Below are 15,044 nucleotides of genomic sequence, written 5' to 3'. Positions count from 1 at the left end.
GAAACTGATATATGAGACAGACGCATTACATGCAAAGCGAGATAAGGCAAGCCTTAATTTGTTATAATTGTGATGATCATGGCATACAGCTCATGAAAACCCCAAATCCACAGTCCCAGAAAATTAGAATATTACATGGAACCAAGAAGACAAGGATTGAAGAATAGAACAATATCGGACCTCTGAAAAGTATAAGCATGCATATGTATTCAGTACTTGGTTTGGGCCCCTTTTGCAGCAATTACTGCCTCAATGCAGCGTGGCATGGATGCTATCAGCCTGTGGCACTGATGAGGTATTATGGAAGACCAGGATGCTTCATTAGCGGCCTTCAGCAATTCTGCATTGATTGGTCTCATGACTCTCATCCTTCTCTTGGCAATGCCCCATAGATTCTCTATAGGGTCAGGTCAGGCGAGTTTGCTGGCCAATCAAGCACAGTACACTGTCTACTTTTCAGAGGTCCGATATTGTTCTATTCTACAATCCTTGTCTTCTTGGTTCCATGTAATATTCTAATTTTCTGGGATTGTGGATTTGGGGTTTTCATGAGCTGTACGCCATGATCATCACAATTATAAGAAATTAAGGCTTGACTTATCTCGCTTTGCATGTAATGCGTCTGTCTCATATATCAGTTTCACCTTTTAATTTGCATTACTGAAATTAATGGACTTTTGCACTATATTCTAATTTTCCGAGTTTCACCTGTAAGTCTGGTGATCCATTTGGCTATTCACTTGACTTGATCCCCGAGTAGTAGATAAAGCAGATAGGGGTTTATGGTCTGGCCATAAAGGGAATGTTTTGCCACACAGGTAAGTCCTGAAGTGCCTCACTGCCCAGAAACATACTAGAGCTTCTTTTTCAGTGATATAATACATCTTTTCTGACTCAGTAAGTGCTCTTGAAGCAAAGGCAACTGTAACTCCTTGTTACACAGTGTGTAACAAGTGTGTCTGTTGGTGTCAAAATAAATGAGAGCAGGACTTTCAGCAATGGCCAATTTGATAGTCTGAAAATTAGTCTTACAGGATGCATTCCAAGTAAATGCCACATCACATTTAAATGCTACATTCCTTTTAAAAAGAAGACGCTATGGAACAACTTTGGAGGAAAATTGTCTAACAAATTTCAAGTAATACGCAGAGTCCTAAAAATGATTGGAATGCATCCTCGTTGTGTGGCTCTGGTGTTTCTCAAATAGCTTTCACCAACTCTGTTTTGGGATGTACACAACTCTGAGATATTGTGTCCCAAGAACCTCACTGAGTGTGTGCAAAACTGACATTTCTCTGCAGAGATAGTAAGTCTGTGTTATCAGAGTTTTCTTAAGACTTCTGTCAGTTTAGCATCATGCTCCTCAGTGGTTTTGCCATACACTAAAATGTCAGACTGCAGACTTGCAAACCTTAGCAAAGTGTCTCCTTTTTTGGCACCTGGTGCAAGTGGCTTTCCATGCAGGACAGTGAGCAAAATCAGCTTTATGGGCAGTCTCCCCATCGGTAAGGTTGAAATGATCATCTCAGGCTTGAAGAGCAGCTTCATAATGGTTGGCATCCCCTTCCAAGTTGTTGTTGTTGTTGTTGTTAATAATAATAATTCGATTTCTATACCGTCCTTCCAAAAATGGCTCAGGGCGGTTGGCAGGAAATGGCAAATGATCAAATATTATTTGGCCTTAAGTGCCCAGGCAGTGAAACAACATTGCCTCTCACTTTGCTGGAGTAAAATCAGGAGTCTGTATAGTGAGATGGTAATTGCAGAAATAGGACCTCCATTGTTTCCAGGGAAGAACAAGTTCTCTTGGAGTGGAAAAGAAAAAAAAGTGGTGGTGAGATTTCAGCCATGCTGCATTGGGCATCCAGTGAACAACAGAGTCCAGGATTTATAAGGGGAAAGTACCTTCAAGGGTTGTGCAGGGCGCTTTCCAGATTAGTTGCTCAACAGCAGCAAAATGCTTCCGTTTAGGCAAATAACATTTGAAACATAAACAGCAGGGGAAGCAGTCTCGCAGAAACTAACAACCTGAAAAAACAACAACTATCTTATGATATATATATCACCAAAAACTTCTGGGCAGTTTACAATTAAAATAATTTAAAACATTGATGGATATACGATGTCCTAAAACTATATCACAGTGATTAAATTTGAAACAAGGCATTGGAAATATAAATAGCACCCTGCTGTCAGCATAGGGACTGTGGTGTCACAATGCAGGAAGTGTGGAAGCACACTTCAGAGATACAACATGACCCCACTGCAGGGTCTAGTCTGGAAAGTGCCCAGGTTAGGAGTCTGGAGAAACAAGCAGCAGCAGCAAAAGTAGAATGCAGCAGTTCAGGAATGTAAGCCTAGTAATGCAATCAAATGAAGATGCAGGAACCTTCACAAGCTCACTTGTAGGCTCACTCGCATAGCTGGTTCAAAATCTCACCACCAAATGTTTTATAGCTGCTTCCCTCATAAACTCAATGCAATCTTATGTATGTTTAACTAAGCTTTATTCAGCAACTACACCATTTTTCTCTCCTGCTCCTTTCCCTCCCTTTTCTTTCTGACTTCAGTCCCCACACTCTCTACAGGATCCCCACAGGAACAAACTTCTAATTAACAAAACATAAAAGATTGTTGGATAGAATACAGCAGTGCTCTGCATACTTGAAATGTACTATGTAAATTATAATTCTTGTTATAAAGGTGGGCAGAATTTGTTTCTCTAATGTGTAGTGTACTTCCCTATACCACTGACTTTAATTTCAGAAGAGGGAGAAGTCATTTTTGAAAGAAGCTTTGGCTGTGTACAATTATGAACCGAAAGGAAACTCTGATGTTCATCTTGTCAGAAAGAAAAAATATTACGTTCTAAAAGATGAGGATCCTGACTGGTGGAAAGTGAGGGATCTGGAAGGGTGAGTTTTCTCTGCATCATTTAGATGCTTATTTATTAATGGGGAATAATTTTCATACATATCAGCTAATCTTTCCACTCATAGTTCACTCAGAATTTAATAAGAACTACACTGAATTTTTAAAAACATGCTGTTATTTTGTTCAATGTTTGTCTGATAATCGGTTCAATGGATACTAAGCCAGTTGAACTCTTTCTAGAGAAAGGTTCTGTGTACGTAGCTGATAGACTTGGACTAGAGAGATATGAGTTCAGATCTCAGCCATGAAGCTCAATGTATGTCTTGGTTCAATCACAAAGTGAGCAAATCTACCACTCGAGGTTGCTGTGAGGATGAAATGTGGAAACCCCTATTGAATCTGCCCTGAGCTCCTTGGTGGAAATGTAGAGTACAAATGTTGTAATTACACATGCATGTGGTCTACACACACACACACGCGTGTAGGGACAGAGGAAGAGACTTGTGTAAAATTGGAGCTCCTCCGATCATAAAGACTGCAAGTTCATTGTAGCACTTATTTGTAAGAATATATCTGCCTCTGTTTCATCTAAGCTGGGCACTCCTGTGACTACTGCTACACCTGAGCTTACATGATGTACTAGTTGAGATCCTATGCCCCTCCGAACAGCAATGCTAAAACCACAAAATTAGCAGTAGAAAAAGAGAGCCAACTTAGCAATTATGATAGCGGCCCTGTTTGGAAAGGAGTTCGGCCCGTGCTGCTTTGAGCAGCGTGGGCCAGAATGACTCTCCATGCCTTAAAGGCAGGGAGAGCCATTCCGGCCACCATGCCAATACAGCATGGGCCGATCTCTCTCCTAAACAGGGCCACGTGGCCCCATTTGGGAGGGAGATCGATCGGCTCCACTGCGTTGGCAGCAGGACCAGGAGTGGATCTCCCTGCCTTTAAGGCAGGGAGAGTCACTCCAGCCGCACTGCCAATGCAGCCCGGGCCGATTTCGGCTCCAAATGGAGCCGTGGGGTTCCATTTGGGACTGAAATAACTCCCCTGCGTCTGACGTTAGATGCAGGGGGCATGTCTGGGGCCACACTCGTGGCCCCTGATTGGGCATGGCCCGGGTTCTTTGAACCCATTCACCCAATGGTGGCTCCGCCCCTGGCTCCCACAGATCCCCTAGCATCACCATCATCACCTGCAGTCAGACTATTGTTCCCAACAATGCCCCCCCCCAATTAGCTATATAAGGAAGGCCCGGATCAACATGCAGCAACAGCAGGATTACCATGACAGCATCACGTAACCTCGCCTCGAATCTTTTCATCCCACCTCACATCATCACCTTTCTTCCTTGCACTCTCCGTAGTTTTTTTTTTTTTTTTAAATAAAGCCTTGCAAATTAATGGATGTTTTTCATTTGCAGAAATGAAGGCTTTGTTCCCCGTGCCTATCTGAAGGAGATACACCATACCACTGGTGAATCAGGGTAAACAAACATCTAGGCATTTTGCTTTCAGCATAATATAACATAGAAAAATCCAAGAGAGAACCAATCTATTACTTCCCCTTAATCCATGTGTCATTTTGACAGATCTTTTAAAAGATGTGCTAAGACAAGAAAACCAGGAGCTGCTCTTCAGTGCTTGCCTTATTGTTGGCAACATTTTGGAAGCTAACCCTTACCAATTATCAAATTGTGTGTATTGCATCTGTGTGGTGGAATCCCCATAGGTAGCCTTGCCATGTCCCCGGAATTTTGGGTAGCCTCTGGATTTTGGTTCCTCCACCTGGCTGCTAAATTCCACCCAGATTTCAAATGTGCTGCCCGGTTTGCCAGGATTTTACTCTGGCTCCAATCACATGGGAGGTTAGAGAAGGAGGGGAAAGAAAGGTAGGCTCCATGGCTTTGCCTCCTGCCATTGGCTCCACATGTGGCTTAAGGTGGCTCCAGCTCTCCCTTGCTTCGCTCCACGTGAGGCAAGGGAGAGCTGGAGCCACTTTAAAGCCAGAGCCACAAAAGAGTGCCCAAGAGCAGAGGCAGGCAGCGGGGCACGTGGCTGAGAGTTTCCCTTCCCCACCATGAGTTCTTTCCAGGAGCTCTGCGGCAGGATGTTTCCCATGCAGCTACTCCTGGAGGGAGTGTCTTATGTCTGGATTGAGGCTGGCCCCAGGCAGTCTAATGGAGGCTTAATTCCAGGAGGAAAGAAGGAAGGAGTGAGGGTGAGAAGAAGGAAAGCATGGCAGGAGTTTCCTGCTCTCGAGGTTTCTCCCCATGGGTACCTGAGAGCTGAACTGGGAGCAAGATTGTAGTACAGGAGAGTTCAATAAAAGAGGAGGGAGAGATCAACTCAGAACTCAAACCCGTCATGTAAAGAGGGTAGGATCAGGGCCAGTTCTGGGTTGGTGGGAGGGGGGGCGGGAGACTCTTGGCAACATGACTTTGGTGCCCATTGAGCCCATTTTTTCATGCTGCCAAGAGGGGAGTGGTTAACTAAATAAAGAGAATCAGCATTTCAAAAAGTTGCCTCTCTGGTCAGTTAGCAGGGGTGAAACGCATTGTAGTTGTGATTTTGCATCACACAACTATGTTTACTTAGGAGTACACCATATTTATTTCAGTGGGATTTATTCTCAAGTTTGTTTAGCATTGTGGCCATAACATGATGGCGTTTGTTCAGGCAGCATTTTCCTCTATAGCAGGTTTTGTTCTTCAAAAAGTGGTTTTCTCAGCAGTCATTGTTTTGTTTTCTTGCCCTAAACTGCTTAGAGACCTGGGTAGTGGCAAGCAGTATACAAATCTGTCAAATAAATAAATAAAAAATACAAATTAGTTGCCACATAATTTGCATAATATGCTGATTAGGCCACCCAGATTTGGGAAGCTTGAATATGGCAACCCTATCCTTAGGGCATGCCAGAGTCCCATCTGTGCACAATCACTTGCATGGTTAAAGACCAAGCTAAAACCACATTTAAAATTACAATTTTTTAGACGTTTCAAATTAAAAGTTATTAATAAAAAACCTAGAAACTGAGAACTATAAAAACTAAAGAACCTACCAGATATAAGCAGCAGATAAAACAGTTAAAAGCCTCTTTAAAACAAGAGGTGTGTTTAATTGTTTTTTAAAAAAACACTGAGGTAGGGAGCATGGCAAAGTTGTGGGAGGGCATTCCAAAGCCAAGGGGCCACAACCGAAAAGGCTCTGTCTCTAGTCCCCACCAACCGGATCTCTGTTAGTGGCGTGGCCATGAGTAGAGCCCGAGTGGAGGGTCCTGGCAGGTTCATATGGGTGAATGCAGTCTGACAGGTACTCCAGCACCAAGCCGTGTAGAGAGCTTTAAAGGTTAAGAACCTAGCCCAGAAGCAGACTGGTAACCCATGAAGCTGCTGCAGGAAGTGTGACACTCATGAATGACTTGTACCCATGAACTTCTTGCAGCAGTATTCTGGATCAGCTGAAGCTTCTGAACCATCTTTGAGGGTAGCCCCACGTAGAGTGCATTGCAGTACTCAAATCTGGATGTTACCAAAGCATGAGTGACTGAGGTCAGGTCAGACATCTCCAAGTAGGTTTGCAACTGGCATACCATCTGCAGCTGGTAAAAAGCACCTCTGCACACTGCCACCACCTGTGCCTCTAAAGACAATGTCAGGTCCAAAAACACCCCCAAGCTGCAGACAGTCTTTCAGAGGGAGTGTGACCCCATCCAAGACCAGATTTACCTTACTACTCAGATGATCAGTTTCACCAACCCAGATAACTTCCATCTTATCTATTATAAGTTTCAGCTTGCTTGCCCCCATCCAGTCCAAACCCCAGTTCAGAGCATCCACTGTCTCTCTAGTGTCTGCTGACTTAAAAGATAGGTAGAATATGAAATGTTGGAAGTGTGGACATTCTGAAGGCACATTTTTTCACATATGGTGGACCTGTGGGAAGGCTAAAGCCTATTGGGATATGATATATAATGAACTAAAGAAAATATTTAAAATGACATTTCCTAAGAAGCCAGAATCCTTCCTGCTGGGAATAACACAAGGAGCTATCTCTACAACCAATTTAACATTTTTTATGTATGCCTCTACGGCAGCTAGAATTATATATGCACAGAAATGGAAGTCTAGTGAACTGCCTTCAAAAGAAGACTGGCTGATAAAAATTTTGGAATATGCGGAGATGGCAAAACTTACAGCACTATTAAGAGATCAAAACTTGGAATGTTTTAAAGAAGATTGGAAACCATTTTTGTTGTATTTAAAAAATTACTTCCCTACTATGGACTTTACAGCAGGGTTTGAAATTTAGTATAAATCGCAGGTTGGTTAGTTTAATTATGTTTGTAAGGGCTTGAACTTATGTTTTGAATTATTATTATAGCAAGGGTAAATTTTATAGTTGATGATTCACGAAGAAATGTGAGCGGGAAGTCCATCTTATATGTGTGTATTTGTAATGAATGACAATATTGCTATTGTTAAAATTAATTAAAAATGAATTTGGGGGAAAAAAAGATAGGTAGAATATGGAAAACACCTATATCTGGCAGCAGCAATATAGGAAGGTGCTGAAAGGCATCATCTCACACTGCACGGGAAAAGGCAATGGTAAACCCCTTCCATATTCTACCAAAGAAAACCACATTGCTCTGTGGTTGCCAGCAGTCAACATCGACTTGAGAGCACAACTTTACTTTAGAGCATATTGATTGCACTGCAGCCCACACCCATGGATGACCTCTCCCAGAGGTTTCATGTGGATGTTAAATAGCATAGGGGACAGAATATATCCCTGTGGCACCCCATAGGTCAGAGGCCAAGGGGTAGAGCAGGCATCCCTCAGTACCATCTTCTGAGTAGAATTCTCCAGGTAGGAACGGAGCCACTGTATAACTGTCCCCCAAGTCCCAACCCGGAGAGACGCTCCAGAAGGATACCATGCTTGATGGTATCGAAAGCCTCTGAGAGGTGCAGGCGAATCAACAAAGTTCATATTCCCTCTGTCTATCTCCCCGTATCAACTAGGATGACCAAGGCAGTTTCTATCCCATATCCAGGCCGGAAGCCAGATTGGAAAGTAATCAGATTCATAAGTAGTCAGATTCATCAAGGGCTGCCTGGAGCAGAGATGCCACCATGCTCTCCAGCACCTTGCTCAAGAAAGGGGTGTTAAAAACTGTCAAGAAGTTATTTAAATAATCTGGGTCCAATGAGAACTGTTTTAGGAGAAGCCTAATGACTGCCTCTTTCAGCTGAGGAGGCACCACCCCCTGCTTAAGAGAGGCATTCACCACCCCCAACACCCATAGATCTAGTCCCTCCCTAGTAGCCTTCACCAACCATGAAGGGCAAGGGTCGAACATGCATGTGGTAGGCCTCAGTCTTCCAAACTGAAGAAGTCACCTCCTCAAGCAACACAGTCTGAAAACCATCCAGTATAACAAGACCAGACGGTGCATTGGTAACATCCAGTCCTGGTGCTGCAAAAACCTTAGTGTGCAAGTCAGAACAGATACAAGCAATTTTATCTGCAAAATGTAATGCAAATTGTTCACAGCAGACTGCCGAGGGTTCTGTTTGATGGTCTTTGGGGCCCTCACATAGGAGCCCCCGAACCACTCGAAAAAGCTCTACTTGGTGACATTGAGCAGATATGATGGTGGTGGAAAAGTAGGATTTCTTTGCCGCCATCACTGCCATAAAATAGGCCTTAATATGGGCTCTAGCCTGTGTTTGGTCACATTCATTCTGATTCTGCCCACAAAGTTCAAACTGTCTACCAGCTTGCTTCACCTATGTACCACTTGAACTCAGTGGGTCGGGAGAGGATGCCTAGGCGCAACTGTGTCAATTGCCCAACCCATCTCCTTATACCAGAAGGAGACAGTGTATCAACAGGATCATCCACTCTCTCAGCAGGAAACTCCCCCAGAGCCATCAGGAATCCATTAGGACCCATAAGCCTCTGAGGGAGAACCATCCTAACTGATCTCCTACCTCTGCAGAAGTGTATTGGGTCCACCCTCAGTCCAGTCTTCACCAGATAGTGATCCATCCATGACAATGGTATTGAGGCCTCCCGGGCTATCCATAGAGCACCATTGTCCACTGTTAACCCAAAGTTTCATTCATTCATTCCCTTAGTCAAAGAACATGAGTTCTGAGTGGAAGAATGACAGAACAGAGTTCTGTTATGGGGTTCCTCAGTGCATGGCCCCTATTGTGTGATGGACTCAACTGTGCCTAGAGGATTTTGTGGGATCTGAAACTGACAGCTGATTAAATGCAAACTTGGTAGAATTTAATACTGATCAAGTTAAAAAATGGGCTGCATTGATTCTTAGGGAGGAAAGTGCAGTACATTGGGCAGAAGATGGTTGCTATAGCACTATGTGTAAATTTTCTATCAGTGTAGGTTTCATGACTAAGAAATGAAATTCATGATGTAAGTATATTTATTAGAACTCAGCCTTTTGTTTTTTCAGAGAGAGCTCTAATGCAGCTAACGTGACATCTGAAGAAGAGGAGAACATTACTAAATATGAGTGAGTGTATTTAGTTTTAGGTAACTGATCTTTGGGATTATGATTCACCAAGCATTTGGGCTGTATTTGAATATTCACCTGGAGCTTTTTTGCACAGTGCTTTTACTTTGAATCTCCGCTGGAAGGGAGTGTGTGCTTTCACACTTTATGCAGATTCTCACCAAAGACCCTGAAAGATCTTTGGGAATACTTCACACACAACTTGGATTTTTCCTTCTGCTTTAAGCTTAGCCCACATTATGTCCAGGGTTTTTTTTGTTTTGTTTTGTTTTTTAAACCACCCTGTGTTTCAGTCACTTTTTCGGAATAAAGTGAGAGCAGCTGCCAGTCAAACTTTAGAGATGCAAGCTTTTAAGATGCAAATAAGAAGCTGCATTCTGTAATGCCAGGAATCGCGGCATACTCCGAGAGCTGAAGCACTGTGTGAAAAAGTCCCATCTGGAAGAACTTCCTTATTCCAGGATATGTGAACACAGATACTAATAATACTCTCTTGCCTGCATTGCTCTGGATATTGCAATGCTCCTACTGCCAGCTGTCCATTGCTTCTCTGTGCAGCACACCACTATGCTTTTTGTTGGTTGAAAATATGTTACAATTAGTGGTGTGTAATCTATGAGTCAGTTCAGATGAGCGTCCTACAGCTCACATGTTCAGGGCAAGGACACACCATGAATGTGTCCACATTTGCAGTGTCATGGTGAAAAACACTAGTCTATTTTATAATCTATTGTAAAAATTACTGAGATGATGAAATTATAGCATTTAGGGCAAGTACTATATAAATATTAAGTAGAATCTGTGTTTTATACATTCTGTGATACAAGCATTAAATGCAACAGCAATCATGTTGAGAATTGAGAATTCTGGTTCAAGAGATTTCAGTAGCTCTGTTTTTAAGCTTCAAAGTCACATAGAAATACTTGCTTGGAAGTCTCATGTCACTTTCAAGTGGGAGCAATTATTTAATAAAGGCTTTAATCCTATGACTGGATTCCTGAAGTGGATGCCTTAATATACTTGTCGATAATATTCTAGAATCATTGCATATCACAAATATGATATGTTAATTGTTTCAATTTTTTTGCAGTTGGTATGTTGGTAGTATCTCAAGGGCCCAGGTGGGACAACTGCTACGGCAGAAGGTAGTGTTTACAAACCCATTCATTTCTGAAAAGTTTTTACTTTGATTTTGAGATGTAAGCATAAAACTGCTGACTTTGAAGCCATTCCATCGTTAGCAGTGAGACTATTCCACTTCTTGCTTCCTGGAATTAGAGAATATTGTACTGCAGGTGGTAACAATTAGAATTATTCAGTTAAATCAGCATTTATTTTAAAACTAGCTGGGTGTAGAGCATCTGCGCCTCTAGTTTGTTGCCTGTCACCATGGCCCCTCCCCCACTGTCATCGTTTTGTTGCCTGCCTGTTGCCGCCTCCTTCTTCCACCACCTGCCCTTTGCCTCCTCCTTCTTCCTTCTGCCTGCCTTTTGCCACCTCCTTCTTCCTCCAACCTTGCTGCAGCCGCCATTTTCTTAGTGCCCCCCCGGGGCATATCTAGGGTAGGGCAGGCAAGGCACATGCCCCAGGCGCCACTTGAAGGGGGGGTGCCATTTTTTAAAATTAAAAAAAAAATTTAAATGGCCACTGAAAACAAAATGGCCACTGTGCATGCTCAAATAGCCTCTGTGAGGCCCTAGAGGCCAGCGGGGGAGGGGGAACCTTTGCAGACACCCCCACAGCCTTTAGGAAGCCCCCCAAAGGGCTACAGGTTAAAAAAATTCAATTTAATATAATATAAGTCACTGTACACATATTCAGTTTGGCACTATGTACAGAGAATCAGGACTTGTGAATACTGAGCTGACGCTTAAGAGCTAGGATTGTATTCATTTGCTCTTACTTTGCTTCTTGTTATAAGTGAGTTGAATGTGATGTCTTAATAATATGGCTATTAATGGTGAGTTTGTCTTTGAATCAGTGTGAAATCCTTAATATTAAGGCCCACTGGGAGTTTCTTGCTCTTTCTCTCATTTTAATTGTCTTTCTGAAATACTAGAATATATTCCAAGCAGTGACACAGTTTACTCTGCATATCCTTTAATTATTTTCAGAGTATCTGGGAAAAGTCCAATTCTCCATTTATTTTTAAAACTTATATAATAGTGATGCTACAATGCATAGGAGAGAATTAGACAGGCACTTCTGTTTAGTTTTCAAGTACACCTCCACATATTATTTGGGTATTTCATGAGCCCCAGCATCCTGAAATTTGTAGTTTTCCAGCATTTTTTGGTCTGGCTACATCCACTGCTAAATAGTTCTTGAAATAGTAAAAGATTAATGAGCTTGACTTGTATTTTTGAGCTGATATTATGGTAAAGTTATCTGAAAGATGGGTGTCAGATGTTTGGACAGGGGGTGCAATTTAAGTGCTTGCCCTAGGTGCTATTTTTCCTAGATACTGCTCTGCCCCTCACCCCGCTGGCAAGCTTCCTCTGCCACCATTTTCCCCCTCCCACCCGTCCCGTGGCTAGCCTATCTAGCAGCTCTCCGAATTCTCGTGAGAGCTGCCACACATGGGATTAGCCATGGGTATGCCTTAGAGAATTAAATATATAGATTGGCAAAGATTTTGCTGATTTCTTGGCTGAGTCTTTAAGTAACACAGTAGTATGCTATAATAAATTGCTGTGCCATGCTTGCAAAATAAATCAGTGAACCTTTTTGGAGTCTGTTTACCAGGGATGGTGAATTCTGCAACTCTGAAGCTGCACTGGAAGAGGAGCTGGAGCAGGGTGGGCAAACCTGGCTCCCCAGCTGTTGTTGAACTACAACTCCTGTCATCTCCAGCCACAACTGATTGTGGCTGGGGATGATAGATGTTGAGGTTCAACAACAGCGGGAGAGCCAGGTTTGCCTACCCCTGAGCTAGAGGCTGTGATTTTGAGGCAGGAGGAGTTAGATTTGGACATGAAGAAGTTTTAAGGAGGAGGGATGTCCTCAACTCATTCATTTGGTTATGCTCCTGATTCTATGCTCCTGTTTCTATGTTCTATTCCTTTCAACAGAGTCAGCTCAGATATTCAGCTGCCAGACAAGAAGTATATAGTAGCCAAATGCTGTGAATCCATGTATCAATCAGTCCACAGTGGCCAGCTTCCTGACTAATGATGCAGGCATGGTATGTAAGATAAGCCCATGTTGCGGAAGGCTTCCAAATTACTGCAGCACAGGCACTTGCATGTGCAGGGATTTTGCCAACCTCCCCTTTTCCTGAAGCACTCTGTGCCACCCAAAAATGTGACCCTAAGGACTGTCCGGTCTCCAGGGACATATTTTTGGGTGGCAAAGGGAAGGGGAAGTTGACAAAATTCACCCTCCCATGCAGTTGCCACTGCTGAGTTTGTCAAAGCCTTCAGCAGCAGGGGCTCATCATGCATAGCTCACTTCCATCGTCCGGATGCCAGCCAGTGTCTTGATGATCTACATCCTTGTGTTTATGTGTGGCAAGGAGCTGTGTGAACTGTCAGAGTGCAATTTGAGCTTTCCTACTAATATATCTGTGCAGCAGAAGTGGCCAAAATCAATGCAGAAATAATGCTCTGAACTGTTATAAAGGGTTTCTTTTTATATTTATTTTATTAAAAAGGGTAAAGAAGGTGCTTTCATGGTTCGGAATTCCAGTCATGTGGGGAAATACACTGTATCAGTGCTCAGCATGACCGGTAGGTAAGTATGCAAGACCCATATAATATATCTACCGTGCACTGTATAGCTACATCATTTACCATACTGATTTCACCTTAGGAACTGAGCTGTGATTTTTAGTTTGGTTCATAATTACATTTGGTGTTGACATGTACTACAAACTAAATTGTCCCTATATTTAAGACCAATCCCAGTGTTGCTTTCTCAGTTGTATTTCCAAGATGCTTATGGGAAAGCAGGCAGAAAATAGCTGAAGTGTTTCTTTTTAAAGTGAAAACAGCAGACAGAAGAAACTGTCTGAAGGAGATGGGTCCAAAATATCACTGCTTTAGGAATCCTTCCAAATATGAAAGCCTTATGTTAGAAATTTGCCCGCCTTTTTCTTACCTGAGTTAGGATCTTGCAAATGTGTTATTGTTTGTGATTATTTTTCAGAGATAAAAAAGGAACAGTTAAACATTATCATGTCCATGTAAACAGTGCAAACCAGTTTTACCTGGCTGAGAATTATTGTTTCAGTTCTGTTCCTAAGCTTATTCACTATCATCAACACAATTCAGCAGGTAATTTTATTTAGCGTCTCATGATTAATATTGTGTTTACGAATGTCAGTTTTGTTGTGTTATGGGCTACAAATATGAGCTTATCTAATTCACAGGTTTCCTACATGACTATCTCCCAACCTCAGCCTCCCATTTGCAGTACTGGAGGATTACTAGTATATTTTATATAATCACTACTACTGCTATTACTGTTGCTTCAGGCAGAACTAGACAGGGAATTTATCTTCTCTAGGATTTTATTTTATTTTATTTCTACTGTCATTCTTGATTGTCCAGTATTTAAAAACAGGTATAGTTGAAGATTCCTTCTCGGTGAACCTTGCTCACCCTAATTTGCTTGGTCTCTAATGATTCCACAGTAAACAGTCAGTACTTCAATTATTTGGATAATTTGGACCCAGTAAATATCTTTTTACCAGACATAGATCATATTTATGCTTATAAATGACAGGATAGACCCCTACTTATCTATCCCACAATGAGATCTAGAGTCCTGTGCATATAGGGCTTCCCGTTGTTTTCTGTGACTTGGAGTGAAAGTGCATGCCTGGACAATCCTGTGAACACATTGAGCATTTCCCAAATATCTGGGTCTATTGGGTGTGTGGCATGGTTGCCAATTGCAGTGTGTCTAGAAATGTTTTGGGAACAAATCAAAACATGTTATGACAATGATAAATGAGCACTGCATGCTGAAGTCCCATTGAATTAAATGCATAGGACTAGGTGGAGGATTGTAGCTCTTTGAATAATGGGCAAACTTGCCTTCTAGGTATGGTTACAAGGCTTCGTCATGCAGTGTCTACGAAAGCAAACAAAGTTCCATCCACAGCACATTTGGGAAATGGTATGAAAAGACCCTTCTTTTCAAAAGGCTTTCTGTTGTAGATAAGAATATTCTTTTATTCTAGTAAAACCTCTCTTGCCAGCCCCCAACCCCCCCCACCCCCAAATGCTAATACAAATTATTTCTGCCTAACTGTCCTAGGACCCTGGGAGCTAAAGCGTGAAGAAATTGCTTTGCTGAAAGAAATAGGGAGTGGTCAGTTTGGAGTGGTCCAGATGGGAAAGTGGAAAGGGAAATATGATGTTGCTGTTAAAATGATCAAGGAAGGATCAATGTCTGAAGATGAATTCATAGAAGAAGCTGAAACCATGATGTAAGCAACAGGTTGTCTTAAGTAACACTGTGATGGGAAGGTGGGCACTATGCAGCTTGTAGGGAAAAGGCCAAGGATTGTTTTTAGCTCTATTTTCTTAATTATTAAGTTTATTTAAATATTGCCAAGGGAATTATTTACACCTTTTGACCATTCAAGCCATAGGCTATCACAGAGTGAGTGCAATGTA

General features: G+C 42.3%; 1 protein-coding gene across 1 annotated transcript in view; it reads left to right on the top strand.

Moving 5' to 3' along the window:
- The window catches only part of BMX (BMX non-receptor tyrosine kinase), a 52,961-nt gene that overhangs the window by 27,591 nt on the left and 10,326 nt on the right, over positions 1-15,044 (top strand). The window contains exons 6-13 of the mRNA XM_053308929.1: positions 2,767-2,915; positions 4,298-4,360; positions 9,361-9,420; positions 10,511-10,565; positions 13,073-13,152; positions 13,567-13,694; positions 14,467-14,541; positions 14,683-14,854. Coding sequence (XP_053164904.1) covers positions 2,767-2,915; positions 4,298-4,360; positions 9,361-9,420; positions 10,511-10,565; positions 13,073-13,152; positions 13,567-13,694; positions 14,467-14,541; positions 14,683-14,854 — 782 coding nt within the window. The remainder of the gene's footprint in view (positions 1-2,766; positions 2,916-4,297; positions 4,361-9,360; positions 9,421-10,510; positions 10,566-13,072; positions 13,153-13,566; positions 13,695-14,466; positions 14,542-14,682; positions 14,855-15,044) is intronic.

This window comes from Hemicordylus capensis, chromosome 3, assembly GCF_027244095.1.
Source record: "Hemicordylus capensis ecotype Gifberg chromosome 3, rHemCap1.1.pri, whole genome shotgun sequence".
Taxonomy (NCBI): domain Eukaryota; kingdom Metazoa; phylum Chordata; class Lepidosauria; order Squamata; family Cordylidae; genus Hemicordylus; species Hemicordylus capensis.
This window is presented reverse-complemented; position numbering and strand designations above follow the sequence as displayed.